This window comes from Polyodon spathula, chromosome 4, assembly GCF_017654505.1.
Source record: "Polyodon spathula isolate WHYD16114869_AA chromosome 4, ASM1765450v1, whole genome shotgun sequence".
NCBI classification, from domain to species: domain Eukaryota; kingdom Metazoa; phylum Chordata; class Actinopteri; order Acipenseriformes; family Polyodontidae; genus Polyodon; species Polyodon spathula.
The window spans coordinates 64,555,878-64,571,507 of NC_054537.1; the positions used below are offsets into that span (position 1 = coordinate 64,555,878).

Sequence of the window (15,630 nt, forward strand, 5' to 3'; positions counted from 1 at the left end):
TACATACAGTTACATATTCTCAGTGCACTTTACCTAGCTAGAATTCATTTGCTGTGCCAACAGTATAGGCAATTCCTGTGTGAACAGCTTTAGTTGTAATATTGGGAGTTTTCTTTTGATTAAATCGTACTACTTTATTTAAATGAACACTATAACTGTATCCATAAATAAAGTCTATGTTATGAAAAATAGCGGAATTCTTATGTTCATTATGCAAAGAACATAATTTACAGTATAATCGTAAATCTCGAAAAACTTCTCACTTATAAATCATTTGTAGTCATTTTTGTATTACTTTAGTATAAACACATGTTAATTTGGATTCCTATGTTGTTTTTTACTGACAAAAGCGCCCGTTTTCTCATTGGAAATAGTGATATTTTGAAATTTACCTGTCCTGGTCACAAAAGCAAAGTTTGTGGGGAATAATAGCCATTTTCTATACTTTTGAGGCATAAGCAATTAGGAAATAACACTAACTACCCAGGAACAAAAATTGTATAACATAGTGCAATTACTGGGGAGTGGTCACACACCACACACACACACACACACACACACACACACACACACACTAGCCTACATCTCCCAGAATCCAAGCAACAAAGCACATCCTTTCCAGACCGTTCTGATTGGTTAAACGATTTGACACTCCTAAGTGGGAAGTACTTTATGTGACTGTTACAAATTTATATAGAAAATAAAAACATAACGAAGAAGCATTTATTTTCATTTGTACTCGTTAACATTTGTAAATACTTTAGAAAATGTTCCCTGGTGTCTGCTACGCATTGCTGGCAGGGTTTCTTGGAGCCGTCGCCTCCTCGTCAGCAAAACTGTCCCTCGGATCTGACTACGTCAAAGGGGTCTGTGAAAATGGGCTCAAATCATGGGTATTAGATGAAAGACATTTTAGGCAAGCCGACGACACTACAGTTTGCGACTGGGTAAGACAACGCTGCACTTGTTTAAGGATAACATATGTACACAAGGACTGAAAACAGACCACCGTGATTTATAATCTTGAAATACAGCCCTGGCTCGTCTGACCTAGATTGCTCGTATTTTTATTATTATTATTATTATTTATTATTATTATTATTATTATTATTATTATTATTATTATTTCGAGCACTAGTGACGTAATGTTTAACCCTGTGTTGCATTTTGTTTGAAAATGCGGTCATTTAAAGTGCTGCAAAAGGTGAGCTCCACTCAAAACGTTCGGTATTTCAGTGTGTTTTATCGAAGCGAATTTGTTACTATTTTGTCGGAAAGTCGAAGAGATACACAAACATAATACCCTGTAATAAGGAAATTCGGAAAGCACAACATTCCACCTTAAATCTGTCGGTGCAATCAGTCAATTAAAGATTTAATCGGTTAAAAGGAAATGTATTAGACAGGAAGTAACAGACAGATGATGTTCCTTCCAGGGAAAAGCAGACGATAACCGATCGAATATATGACTATGGAGTAACAAACAGTTTCAAAAGATAATTTATGCCCGGTTTTACTAATAACAGGAACCCGCGCTTGAAAAACGTTTATTTAAAAAAGCAAAGTGGTATATTTGTCTTTTAACCATTAACCGTGTATAAAGAAATTACGAAAATATGCAGGAATCCCTGGCGTCCCTAGTATGTCTAAGCTATTTGTGTACAAATATATGGGTAAATGGTGATGTTTAATTATTTCATTCTGTAGCACACCACGGCACTGTTACTGCCACCAGCAGCGGGGCAAGAAGATGAGGCACCAGAAAACAGTGTTGGCACTGCCACAACTGGCATTATTAAGGTTAAACCCCACGACCACCACCCACCCCAGAAGGAGAGAAAAAATATCTGCTAAAGAATGTTTGGAGGTTACACTGAGGAAGTTGCAAAATATGAAAAACAACTCTTGGAACAAAAAAGAAACGTGTCTTTCAGAAATAAAGTATGGGGCGAAATTGCAAATAAGGTGAACGCAATTGGTGTAACAACATCCAGAACCAAAGGAGAAGTACAAAAAAGATACTATGAACTTCTCAGCTAGATTGAATACATTCATGCGTGACCTATAGGTTTGCGAGGACATCCGGGCAATTTGGTGCACGTGCACAAAGTAACCGCATAGCAACTTTGGAGCCGCTGAAAACAAACCAAGACAAACGCTGTTTCCTTTATTAATTAAAGAGTTGTTACCAGCTATTTTTTAGTACAATGCCGAAGACTACATGAAAGACAATTGACCAGTGGCACTGGAACAATTTTTAAAGTGTGGGTGCTGAAAGCCATTGAAGAAAACTGTAACCCCTATATGGGACATATGATGGAAGCCATGCAAAGCCAGGGGGTGCTTTCGCACCCCCAGCAAACTTAGTTCCAGCTCCCTTGCAAGCGGGTGTTATTGTCCAGCGCCCTTGCAACAAAATTAGGCTTCTCCGTCGAATCGGGTTTATCTTCCCCCATTTCACCGAAAGAACGCTTGTACCCGTCGTACTGGCACATGAAGATGGGTCTAAATGGAGTCCACCAGACTCAACCATCTGCAGTGTTGGTAGACGTCACTGTGGTAAACATGATTACCACTTGTAGTATAATATACATGTAATACACAATTATAACATACTTAAAATTGTATACGAATTTTTTATTATGCAGTAAAAATTGACCCATCCGATCACATTAGTACTATAAACAATATTACTACTGCATGGAAATACCTTAAACATATATATATATATATATATATATATATATATATATATATATATATATATATATATATATATATATATATATATTATTATATATACATACAGTTCTGTTTTTTTTTTTAGAGCATTTTACTGTACCACATGCTCCTGGACTGTATTGGCCATCTATTCCTAGGGGGAGATCCCAGGGTGATGCCCCAGTGCTATAACATACTCAGAATCTTTTAGCTGTGGCTTAGGTGAGGTATTGATAGATAGATTGATCAGATCAACCGTTTGGTATTTCAAACCTGCTTACATGACACTAATAGCTACCTCTGTGCTGGAGTAACATACACCATTACCATGCCATGTAGCTTCTTGTAAATATAAACCAGGGAATTTCTTTTGTGGGTTGTTTTTCTTTCACACTAGCACTGCACCCAGCCCTGGGTTTCAGAACTACCGTCAAACAAGTATATTGTTTAAATGATCAAGAGACAGGAGTTTGATGTTAAATAAATTCTCTGCCTCTTATAGCTGCATGAACAGTATGAGTAAACCCACAGACAGAGAGAAATAGTTCACTTGGTGTTTGAAGTACAGTAAGGCAGTTCGTTCCTCTATTCTAGCTGCACATACCACTCAGGCTGCTGTGCGGGGGATTGCTGTTCACCTGCAATGCTGTCATGTGGACTTGCTTCGCTAAAGCACTCAGGTATTCCTCCTCTTCAGCAAGAGCCACTGTGACCACTACAGCGTCCAACTTCATATCTTCTGTAAGTATACTGCTTATTTATTTTGGTTGATAACAGAATACACTGTACAGCACACATTGTCCCAAACATGTACATGTACCTGCACAGAGTAGTATGCTAGCTACTGCTTATAGTAGCCCCCAGCTAGAGCATGTGAGCACTTAGTAAAGGAATTGGTTACCATCTTTGTTATAATACCGCTAGTGTGTTAAATATGTAAGGTATCCCTCCTTGTGTTGTTTTAGTCCATGAACATATTTGACTTATTCTGGGTATGGACTGTCATATGTTACAGGTGACAGTTTGGTGGTCTCTAAACAGTAATCCATATCACAAAGCCTCCTCGCAATTTAGACACCCTGAATTATGTTAACAATGACCAAGGGTTGGATGGGAAGCTCGCATTGCCACCGCTTGTGCTGTCCCTACTCATTGGTCAGTCCTCCAGTCTTCAGTGCTGCCAACCTATCAACTTTCAAGAGCACAAACAATTAATCAATAAAGGGCTATTCACACTATAGCGTTTATTCGCTGAGTTTTTTAGGGTAAAAAATCCAAACTATGGAATTCAATACTATCTTTTACATTTGAGCGTAGTCGCTGCAGAAAAAAAATGCGAAACAAAAATGTAAACAGGTTCAATTTGTGGACAAAAAACGGCGTGACATTTGGATATAATCTGAAGGCAATATGGTTCGGGTGCAAGCTGCCTTATGGTTATTGCTCCGAAGAAGAGAAAAAGAAAGATCACTTACGTAGTTGTGACATTCAAGAGGTTATCGTGCACACACACACACACATATATAAATAAATTGTGGCAGACCAGAACCCTGACTTCTAAATAAAATGTTATGTGTTTTGGTGGCGGTTGGCAGGGATGGGGTTAATTCCTGTCCCTGCCAAATACATGTGAGAATGTGGCTGTTCCCAAATGAGATAATTGGTGCTAATTGGGAACAACCGTAGAATATAAAAATGGAGCTTGAAGCTCCATTAGGGAGAGGACTGCCAGGGAGCTGGTAATAAGGGGAAGTACTGTGTGTTTATCCAAGGAGTGATGTGTCTAGAGCTAAGAAGGTAGTGTGTGTTTGTACTGGAAGAGTATATGTGTACGACCAGTAAACAGCTTAGCTGTCTGGTTTAATAAAAGAAAACCAGTGAAGGCTTTGACTAACCTGGTTAATTAAAAGAGTGGTTTTGTTGGGAAAACGGCTTAGCCGTCCCAACCCTTTAGTTAATGAAAAACAAGTTTATTTCCCCAAGTGTTTTTGTGTTTAATAAAAAGTGCACTTACATACTTAAAAATATACTTGTCAGGCTCCCGAGTGGCACATCCAGTAAAGGAGCTCTGCGTGAGTGCAGGATGCGCCCTATAGCCTGGACGTTGCCGGTTCGAGTCTGGGCTATTCCACAGCCAACCGTGGATGGGAGTTCCCAGGAGGCGGCGCTCGATTGGCTGAGCGTCGCTGGGGGGGGGGGGGGGGTCTAGGTCGGCCTCCCACAGAACCGAATGTCTTACGTGGTGCGCCAGGGACCCCTGTATCCGGCCCGGTGCCGCCGGGCTTGCCAATCGACAGGCCGGGAGCTGCGTTGTCCTCCTACGCTGTAGCACAGCACAGGGGTGGTAGCAGTGATCGTCACTCCATTTTTGTATTTATTTTTATTAACCAGTAATTGTTTAACCCTCTTTTTTTTATTTTTTTAACCGTTGCAACGACTAAATTAATTGTAATATATATATATATATATATATATATATATATATATATATATGAACCGCTGATCCTGAACAAATAAATTGGCGCACCTACATAAAACAGCGGTAAAGTCTGGACCTAAACGGACAAGGGACTTTGCCACTATATATATATATATTTATATATATATGTGTGTATGTATGTCCTTGATAGGTTGGGTGTGTGTAGTGCGAATGGGCACCCTGAATCCGGGGGGGGAATGCACGTATACTAACACATATGATTGACCTAAAACCATTTTATACAGTTTAATTTGCTGTAAATACAATACAACTTACGCATGCTACTGGGTCGAATTAGATACGTGATTTTGTTTTGTAGTTCAGTCTATATTTAATAATGGGCTGCTGTATCTCATGGCATGCACTTTCTAGAAGCTACACCCAGACATTTAACAAAAACCTGTAGTCAAAACAATAGTGCTTACATTCTGATTTCCTCATATTCCTCATTGTGCTGCTTATCATAAAGAAGAAGATATTCTACACCGCTATAGTTCCCCCATCTTGCCTGTGATGTTTGACATGTAAGTCTGAATACAAAAATAGCTGCGAAAATTCAGGTGTAAAAAACGCAACGAATAAACGCTATAGTGTGAATAGCCCTTGAAGGTTAAAAATGCATTAAACCGGTTCTTATTTTAGATTTCAAATGTCAGAAACTTGGCACAGTCTGATTTATTTGTTGTTAAAGCCTTGCCACTTGGCTACAGTACAAATCCAGCAGGACAATAATTTATGCATACATGTCAGCATAGTAATGCATGTTTTGGTATGTGGTGCCTAGTGGTGGTTACCACAGATGGAGTTTTAGTATAGCTCTCCCTTGTTTGGGTCCTTGTTCAATAAACAGGGACCTGTATACGCTGATCGCACTGTACAGGGTAAACGCGATAACCACCTTGATTTATACCAATGTTCACCAAGCTATACAATCAGATAAACTCTTGTTTTTATGCAAATATTTATAACCTTTCCATTTCTGTTTTGGTTTAAAGGGTGTTTTTTTTGTATTGTGATACAGGCTTTCCTGGGGCACCTGATTTTCGGAGAAGCCCATGCCATGCTGTGGTGGGTGGGCATCTCTCTCACTCTCACGGGACTCCTCGTGCTGCACACTGCTGCACCACACACTGGTGAACAGGCTGTTGATAAGAAAGAGCATTAAAACTCAACAGGACCAGACGCCCTGCTGGAAACCAAATCAGACTCCAGTAAAACTGGAAGTAACACTTTTGAAACATGGCCCACATTGCATCATTGCACTTGTTCACATCAGCCATCTGATGAAGGATTTCTACCTGTAATGGTTGACAATGAGTTTGTCTGCCATGTTTTCCACTCATAGGGTAACTCAGACACTGTGAGGCAGGTTCAGTCTTGCATTTCTTAGAAAAAAAAAATGCATCATTAGCCTAAACCAAAACTTAACATGCTGTTAAAGTTCTTAAGTTAGCATAGGTTATGCAATACTAGAAACATCATAATTTTCGTCTACCAATCAGTAATCTCTGTCAGTTTCAGATAACCTCTCCTTCATATTACCAACCAAATGCAGTTTTCTAAAATCTGAAATTATTGTGGGTTATTTTTCCTCCTCATCATTTTTAATTGTTTTGAAAAATGTTTGAATCAGTAACTTGTACATTTAAATGTTACAATATAAGTACATGCACCATTTCAGAGTTCTATTGCTTAAATGCAGAATGGAGCAGTGCAATTGCTTTTTTTGGCTGGTGAGTAATTAGAGTGATTTGATTACTGAATTTAACATGTGCAATCAATGTGAAAAGCAAGATCGCATTTGTTCCACAAGATTAGGTGCACTATAGTACTGTCCAAAAACACTAGTTTTCTATTGTATTTTGGGTTGTATACATTATAGTATGTTTTAAATGAGATGTCAACTACAGTTCTGTACTTAATTTGAGAAGGCAAATCTTATGCAAAATATATTTGGATATTTCCACTAAAAATACAAGAGTAACAACAGTAACAACTATAATCTGAAACTCAACAAATAGCTAAATGTTTTTTTAATCAATTCAGTAAAAAAAATAGTAGTAGCTGATATGGAAAAACATATGCAATCCATATAGTCAACTCTCCTTACAAGACTTACAATACAGTACTTTTCTTGGGGTTGGCGATAACAAGAGCATTGTGGCTGGCACATTTAATGTAATGACTAAGTGACGGATTGTTTACTCAAAGCATACTGTAGCACAGTGCCAACAGTGGCCCCTGATAACTGCATATCCAAAGTATTCCTGGAAGCAATACATTAATTTCATACTTGACACCTCTGTATTAAGATAAATAAAAGTGAACTGTTATGCAGTGTAAATATATGTATGTTTTTGTTTTTTTTTTAGTTCAGAGCACTGGCTTAAAATCTTTTGTTGTTGTTGTTGCAGTTTGAGAAACATGTACACATAAATTACTGCAAGTGTTTGAATAAACTTTCACTTGTGACGCTCTTGACAGGTTCCCCATCTTTTATGACAGATTTTATCCCAGGTACCATGTTACTGCCCAGCTACTCGGTAGGCCAATTGTGCCTTCAGAGTGTCTAAATTATTATTTCATATTTCAAAAGTATTTGCTATAATTTGCGGGTTATTAAGTCTATTGCCTATATCTATAATAATTTAAGTTCCCGAAAAACTGCATTTCGTAGCACCCTAATGATGTATCCAGATTTAGCTTTGCTTAAAAAAAAAAAAAAAAAATTGCACATACTGCATAAAAAATAAAAAATATATTGTAAAACCCACATTAATATAACAGAGACAGTTCTTGTCATCGTAATCTTATGTTACCCATTATGCTATTTTTTTTTTTTTTTTGCTACATTTGTCATACTGACTCGGAACATAATGTTTAGTCCATGGAAAAAACAAGCATGGCAGAATTATTATTTCATGTGTATATCTGTTCATGCCACCGCATTATAATAAATATCATTGTAAAATGCTAGGTGGGAACCTAAGTCATGTCTAAAAAAAGGTAATTGCAGGGCTAAAATAAAGGGAAGTCAAGTATATATAAAGTTGCATGCAGTGGTCTCTTAATGCACTGAGCGCTGTATACAACAAACACAAGGAAACCAGTCTTTCAAAGGCTGATTCCCTGACCTGACTGAAAATAGAAATTTTGTTTTTGGTGGGGTTTTTTTCAGCACTCAAGGCTGATGACAGACCAAAATCCTGGTAGGGCATTATTAAAATCCTGTGTTCGTTCAGCCTTCCAGAATAATCCAGGGGCCCAGGGTTTACCAGGAGAACACGCCCCACACCAGGGCAATGTCAAATCCAATTAGGGAGACAGTGTGTGAAAAAAACTCTGTTATGACAGTATTTGCTCTCAATCTCCTCAAACTTTACTCCTTGGTAACACTCATTTTAGGTTTCATTAATAACAATGCAATTGTTTATAAACTGTAACATGATTTTCAATTAAAACCATTGGTTAATTTTGAATTCACATCAAGTATGCTACAATCTAACTACCCTCCAGGAAATATAATTGTAAATATCAATGCAAAATGACTGCAAGTGGAGCAATTGCTGGGTTTTTTTACCCCTTTGAGACATGTTTTAATGTCATGCAGTCCCCATTGCAGTTTTAAAATAATAATAAAAAAAAATAATCTAAATACTTAATGCTAAATGGAAACTATATGGGACACCACTGCACTTGTGAGGTGCCGGATATTGTTATTAATTAGGTTTTTTTTTTTTTTTTTTTTGGTGTATCTTACAGGATGTTTGCTTTTGCCACATCATACTTTATAAGTAGTGTAATCAGGAAGGACCCCGTGGGGGTGTCCAGGGCCTGGCCGGGCACAGTCAGTCTGGGAACAAAACCGTCACCTCTTGTTTATCTTTCCATAACCAAGCATCAGCAATACAAGTTTTGTACACATCATTCATTCAAATAAAGCCCTTTAGGGTATATTTCAGTAATCCAAACTCTATTTGAATTCACTGCTGTTTGTATCTGTCAGATAGATTCCAATAACTGGATAGACTGTATCCAGAAGTCTGTTACCCGCACACTCACACACATTTTTCACTTTAGAAAAGCAGTAGCTGTGGATTAACTCAGCCATTATGCAGATTTTTAGATGTTCTGGATTTGTTCATGGGTTACAACAAGAAAGACTCCTGGGGCCGTATTAGTGGTTATGGAAATGTTAGAAAGTGACAAAGGGGGTTCTGTCACGTCTGCTGCGTTTCGCAGATTTTCATGTACTCTTTTTATTCGGTCTTATTTATTTTCTATTTACTCTGCACACGCTCTTAACTCAGGGGAGACGTTAGGAGGACAGAGATGTTATAAACTCCTAGTGGTTTATGTTCGAGCACTGGGCGAGCTGTAAGTATGTCCATTTAACCTTTATTTAATCGGAAAGAAAGACACTCAAGACTCATTCATTTTAAGTTTTACGAATCAGAGCAAGGCTCTTCCGCTTTATTAAAATGCTTTTAATATTTGGAAAAAGGTAGGTTGATCAGACCTCCAAATTCCAACACATGCGGTCTACAAGCACCCACTTCTATATTTCAGTTTCATTCAATATAACACTCTCTTAAAACCAAAACATAGTTTCAAAACCTTATAGCAATACAACCAATACATGTAAGATATAACAATGTTAGTAATATGCTTACCTCCTATTATAAGGAAAAGTAGCGTGAACAAAGGAATCAAAAATGTCTTGTGGAGATCTGCAAGTGATGGACCACATCACTCTGCCAAGCTGAGTCTTGACTGTGGTGCCCCTTTGCGAAAAGTGTGAGGTTTTATAGCATTTGTCTCTATAGGAATACATGGAGAATCTTTATCAAGTCCAATTCTTATCTCTTTGGCACACAACAGCCTAAAAATTTAGAACCTTGTGTCAGCAATTTTTCAAGATATGACACCTGGTCCACACATCCGATCATGATCTCACCAGCTCATCTCTCGACCCCTCCTCTATCTAAAAAGCTAGGTGAAACATAGTTCACTGGACTCTTGTTGTCCTCACAGGACCCTTGCTGTTCTTTTATTTCATATGTGCAGGCAAATGGAATAATATTATTTTGAATATATGAGTGTTGTCTGAAATATATACAACAATATTAGTTATGATTATATTGATTATATGTATTAATGTCTGAGTATATATTCCCTCATGCCATTCTATTCTTCAAATTCGTTTTCCTTCTCTCTTTACAGGTGTGTGCTTAACAGATATTATAGGGAACTTCCATCTTATGTTTTTCCAATATAGCGTTTCTTCTTCATGGATAATCTATTTGTTTTTTATTTAAGTGTAAGATTATAATGTGTCCTGTGAGTTTCCTGACAGCACAAACTCAGCTGAACTGCAGACAACCTCCTATTTTTTTCAGCGGCACAAAAAACAGCTAAAACCGGTTCGCTAGCTGTGCACTTAGCTTTCCAATTTCCAGCGATAATCAAGATTTTTTCCAACTTTTCTATGGCGAGAAGACACTCTAACCTTGACGCTGTTTGATTAGAGAACTCCGCTCTTCATGCCAACTATCCCTTCACTTTCTGGCACGACTTTAAGACAGGCTCACAGCAAGTTATAAAGTTTTACCTTCTTAAAACCCATCTTCTATTCTTTTTAAAATTACTTTTTATTATTTGTTTAAACTTCTTATTTTATATTTCAAACAACATCTCTTTATGTTGCGTCATCTTTTAAGCCAGAGTCAAACCAAACAGTTTACTCCCTATAGAACACGATTATTAACTATTTTAAATGCGAACCTATCTTGACGAGAAACAATTTCATGTATATTATTATAACAGGCAGTGTTAAGCATATGGTCTTACACGCACAAATTGTTTATAGTAAAAAGCAAGCATATTAAACCTTATTTCAACATTTAACAACATTTTCTTAGGCTAAAAAGGGTGCTGCAGAAACTTAGCATTCAATTCTGGGAATCAAGCCCATCTTGATAAGAAACCGCCTAAAAACTGTCCACTGCCCAAAAGCTGGCTATGTATCAAATTATATCAGTTTCTTACTGTATTATTTTATACCTAAAGAACACATGATTTTCACAATTATTGATTAGAGCAGCATTAAACATTACATTTGATTACACATTTACATAATTTTCCAAACTAAAGATTATACAAACACTACAAAAGATTATAACACATATTATTGCATTAATACATTTCATTTTAAATTCTCCAATCCATGTCCAGGGTTTCAGCTCACTCCCAGCAAGACTCCACTTCGGTCTCAGGTTCCGCTCGGGTTGGCTCAGTGAACACGACAATAGGCTCTCGAATCCATCGTCTCGCATCACAGGTGTGAGTCGCCATGGCCTTGACTTCGTACCTACAAGACACTTATACACGCTCAGTAGGGACACCTTCCTCACATTCTAATTTTCCCAGATGCGCCCATTTTACTAAGTAACCTTTTCACAACTCATGCATTCAATCCTCTTAATATCTTTTGGGGTTTACATTTAAACGAGAGAAAGAAACACCTACAGAATCATTGCCTTCAAACAAGATTCTACAGTGTTTAGCCAAATGACTGCATGCCGGACAAAGTCTGGGCCCAGCCACTGATGACTTGCTTTGGCACATATTACATACACAATTAACAAGAGGATTATGTTTTAATTTATGTGTCAGGGTTACTTCTACACCATGTACAATAGTTCTGGATCTGTACACATTGTTACTATACACTTCTTTCTGCTCACACAAGGTCACTTTAGAAGGGATGCCATTCATCCAGAATACAGTAGGGGGCCAAAACTTACTGTTTTTCATATCAGCAGGCACCCAACTTGTAGTTTGTTTATCAACATTAGTGGGCAAACTCAATACAACTGAATCTGAATCAGTTGATGAACCATGAGCCTTAGCTACTGAGATTCTCCATACAAAAGGATTCAATGTTTTACTGACCAGCCTAGCTGATTCAGCGTTATTTGCAACAGTTCTTTAGAATGGATTGCCCTTGCCAACAAGATCAAAATAAAACGAAAGCGACTACGCTTATTTTTTGTATATTGCACACAGTTACAAGTATTATGTTTAACAAAACCATAACGGTTTACTGCCCGGAGTTCTGCCATTGTGCAGCAGCACTATTACTCTGGAGTTCTTGCTGCAGGTCAGTGCCCCCTCAATTGGAAGTTCAGGTTGTATGTTATTTAAGCAGTTAAACTCCGATTAGAGTATATACAAGGTCAACTAACAGGCAGGTCTCTATGATCAGGGTTTCAGCGTTATCAGAAATTGATAAACAGATTTAAATGACATTTGTTTTCTCTCATTTAGTTTTTTTCTACAGTACGTTACATTAGTAACTTATGCATGGAAATATTCTTCCCAACATAGGAGGTGCCTAGGAATTCCATCAAGAAGCGTGGCTAACTTCACATCAGCTCATGACACAGAGAAAACCAATATTATTGACTATTGACTATAAACAGTGCAAAAAGCTATGAAACTATTTTAATGCAGGAATTTCCACATGTGGAACGATGTCTGGATGAAAAGATTCAATTTACCTGCAGGATACGACAGCTGTTGAGTACTTGATTCTGCCCCACAAGAGAAGAGTGAAGGTAACAGCTTTCCGTGATTTGACGTGGTGCTCAGGCTCAAAGTTGAAATGGAAGTCCAGCACTCAGTTTTGACTTCCTTTAGTCACCCTCTAAAAGAAGCTTGTACAGTATGCCCCGTCCCGTATGGAAAAAATATATACAAATTATACAGGCTTATTCTATGTTATGTATGTATAATATATTTAACATTTATGGAAAAAATCAACATGTAGGGCAGACAGGTTGGATTTTATATGTTGACTCATGTAGGACTGCTTAATGTTAGTGTCTTAGTGTTTGCATGGCTGTCATATATACTGTACATACAGGTACACTGGATCCAATAAGGATTTGTATACAAAGTGTACAAATACTTATTGGAGCCACGATAAGGATAGGAATGAATAACATGGAACTTCAAGTAACACATAAGAAAAAACACTACTTTTTATGAGTATACTTGAAGTGCTTCAAAGAGCATTAGCATTATTTGTTATTAACATTTGTTTTAAAATGCATTACAAACAGCTGCAAACTGGTGACCTTTAAAAAAAGTAATGTATACTTTCAATCTGTGTGCTGACATATAAGACAGACAAAACAGTCAATAGTCTGCTTTATTTAGTGAAAACAAAACACAAGTAGAATTTCTGAAATTATGTTTTTTGTTGGGCCTATCCTGTTATTAAAAAAGAAACATAAGTTATAGATATATTAAAAGTATAAACTATTAAAAACCTTGTTTAGGAAACTAAAATAATATTTAATTTTATAAAAAGGAAGCATTTTCATTTTATAATTAGTCTATGATTTGTTAAAAAAAAAAAAAAAATTAAAAAAAAAAAAAAAAAAAAAGACTGCACTGTCATGATAAATTACCCAAATGTCCACAGCTATGTAAGGGGTGTGTGTTGCATTTGAAAATATGTGTTCCTGATTAGTAAAAGTACACTTCCTGATAAGGAAAGACGCAGTGAATATGTCAAGATTAACTCATTCTACAAAATATATCTAAAGATTGGTGAAGTTTGTGCAGACTTTTTTTTTAACTATACATTAATATAAATGTGTATTTGTGTGTGTATGTGTATTGTATCTTAAAGCTTTTTTTCATATATGTTTTTTTTTTTATATGACAAAAATTACAAAAAAAGTTGTAGCGGGGGCACTATGCAAAGTAGTGCGTAGGGTCATGGGTAACCCATAATTTGGGGGGGTGGGGGGTACTGGGTAGCGGTGGTTTGGGGACGAGGGACGCTGCTCTGTTGTGACCATACCTTCTTTTACAGTGTTTAAGAATCCGCCCCTTTGGGCTCTGCAATAATAAACTGCATGAGCATTCATGGAGTGTTCAGTCAGTTATTTTCTGTCACATCAGCGTGATTGCTTCTGGGATGTCCTTGTAAGGGCTATCTGTAACAATACTTACATGGTTCACATGAGTTTGCTTGTATGAGGCACAAATGCAAACTGTACAGTCTTGTGAAATTATAAGAAACTTGCCCTATTTGCACTACAGCACATGTATGGTTGTTACAAGTTTGCTTATATGAAACATATATGTAAAGTATGTGCTTTTTAATACATTTTCTAATAAAACAGTGGACGTATTTCTACCATAATTCATATATGGTTCATATGAGTTTGCTTGTATGAGGCACATATGCAAACAGTGCTGTCTTGTATAAAGTGAAATTATAAGAAACTGGCCATATTTCACTAAGGTGCATATATGGTTCATACAACAAAACTTATATGAAACCTACTATAGTACATATATGAATTATATATATAATTTTTCCACATGGGATTGTCACACATTTTTACAAACACCTAGAGAACTGCTTATTCAATTTGTTTAGGAAGTCTTAAACTTTTTCAATATACTGACACCTGATTGGCTAAGTTATTGAAGGTAACATCTTGGAATTATCTTGGTTTGTTTTGCTAAAACTATGCTTGGGCATTTGTGATAACTAAGAATTACTTAATCCGATTAGCACTAATCCTGGACTACCTAATATAATTGTAGGTACGGCAATCCATGATTAGGGTTTTCCAGGGTCTTTGAAATCTGCCGATTTAAAAAAAAAAAAAAGATCTATCCTTGAAGTAGTTCCTTTACTATTTGAAGTGTTTTTATTTATTATTTTAAATAGTTAAATACATTTTCTATTCAAGTATGTGGTTACGATAATACTCTTTTTTTTGTTTTTAATTTCAAGGTTTGTTCCAGGGCGGCGCGTCTCCTCTGTGTGTAGACAGCCCTAACACAGAGAAGCAGGAGTGCACTGTGGAAACATCAAAGTACTTACAGTATCAATAAAACTATTACCAAATGGCTAAATTAATACTTTTTCTGTGCGGCATACTTTAAAAATAAATAAATAAATCATAATTACTCTGAAAAATTTAAAAAATTAATTACCTAACATGTACACTGAACATGCTAAATAAAGTGCATCATTTATCAGGAATCACGATTGATTTGAACCCACATCAACTAGACCCGGATTCATTTCTGTTATAGTTGAAATCAGAGTACTTGAACTTATTTATTCCCTAGGCACAACTGAAAGGCCATGGAATAAGTTTGCACCATCTATAAGTCTGAAAAACCGCCCCCTAGACTCCAGGTTGTTGAGCTACTTGTTCAAGACAGTCTCCCAAACCACGCCGCCTGTGGAGCCCAATGGGGCCAACATTGAGGCTCTGAAACAGGAAGTGAAGATCGAAGGGAAGTCTTGTGAGTAACTTAAGAGCTATGAGGTAACATTCAGGCATCATTTTCTGCAACGGTTTATGCAACTCTTCAAGCTATCTAGCTGTAGT

At 37.0% G+C, this 15,630-nt stretch overlaps 1 protein-coding gene across 1 annotated transcript; it reads left to right on the forward strand.

Annotated features, from left to right (window-relative positions):
• The first annotated feature begins 647 nt into the window (after positions 1-647).
• Positions 648-8,210, forward strand: LOC121314741 (transmembrane protein 42-like). The gene is made up of 3 exons (XM_041248375.1): positions 648-947; positions 3,316-3,462; positions 6,222-8,210. Exons 1-3 carry the CDS (start codon positions 768-770, stop codon positions 6,363-6,365), a joined length of 471 nt encoding a protein of 156 aa, XP_041104309.1. The 5' UTR covers positions 648-767; the 3' UTR covers positions 6,366-8,210.
• Positions 8,211-15,630: the final 7,420 nt, after the last annotated feature.

Coding starts and splice junctions, on each gene's coding strand:
- LOC121314741 (XM_041248375.1), top strand. CDS start 768: ATGTTCCCTGGTGTCTGCTACGCATTGCTGGCAGGGTTTCTTGGAGCC. Junction 948..3,315: donor ACACTACAGTTTGCGACTGG/GTAAGACAACGC, acceptor CCTCTATTCTAG/CTGCACATACCACTCAGGCT. Junction 3,463..6,221: donor CGTCCAACTTCATATCTTCT/GTAAGTATACTG, acceptor ATTGTGATACAG/GCTTTCCTGGGGCACCTGAT.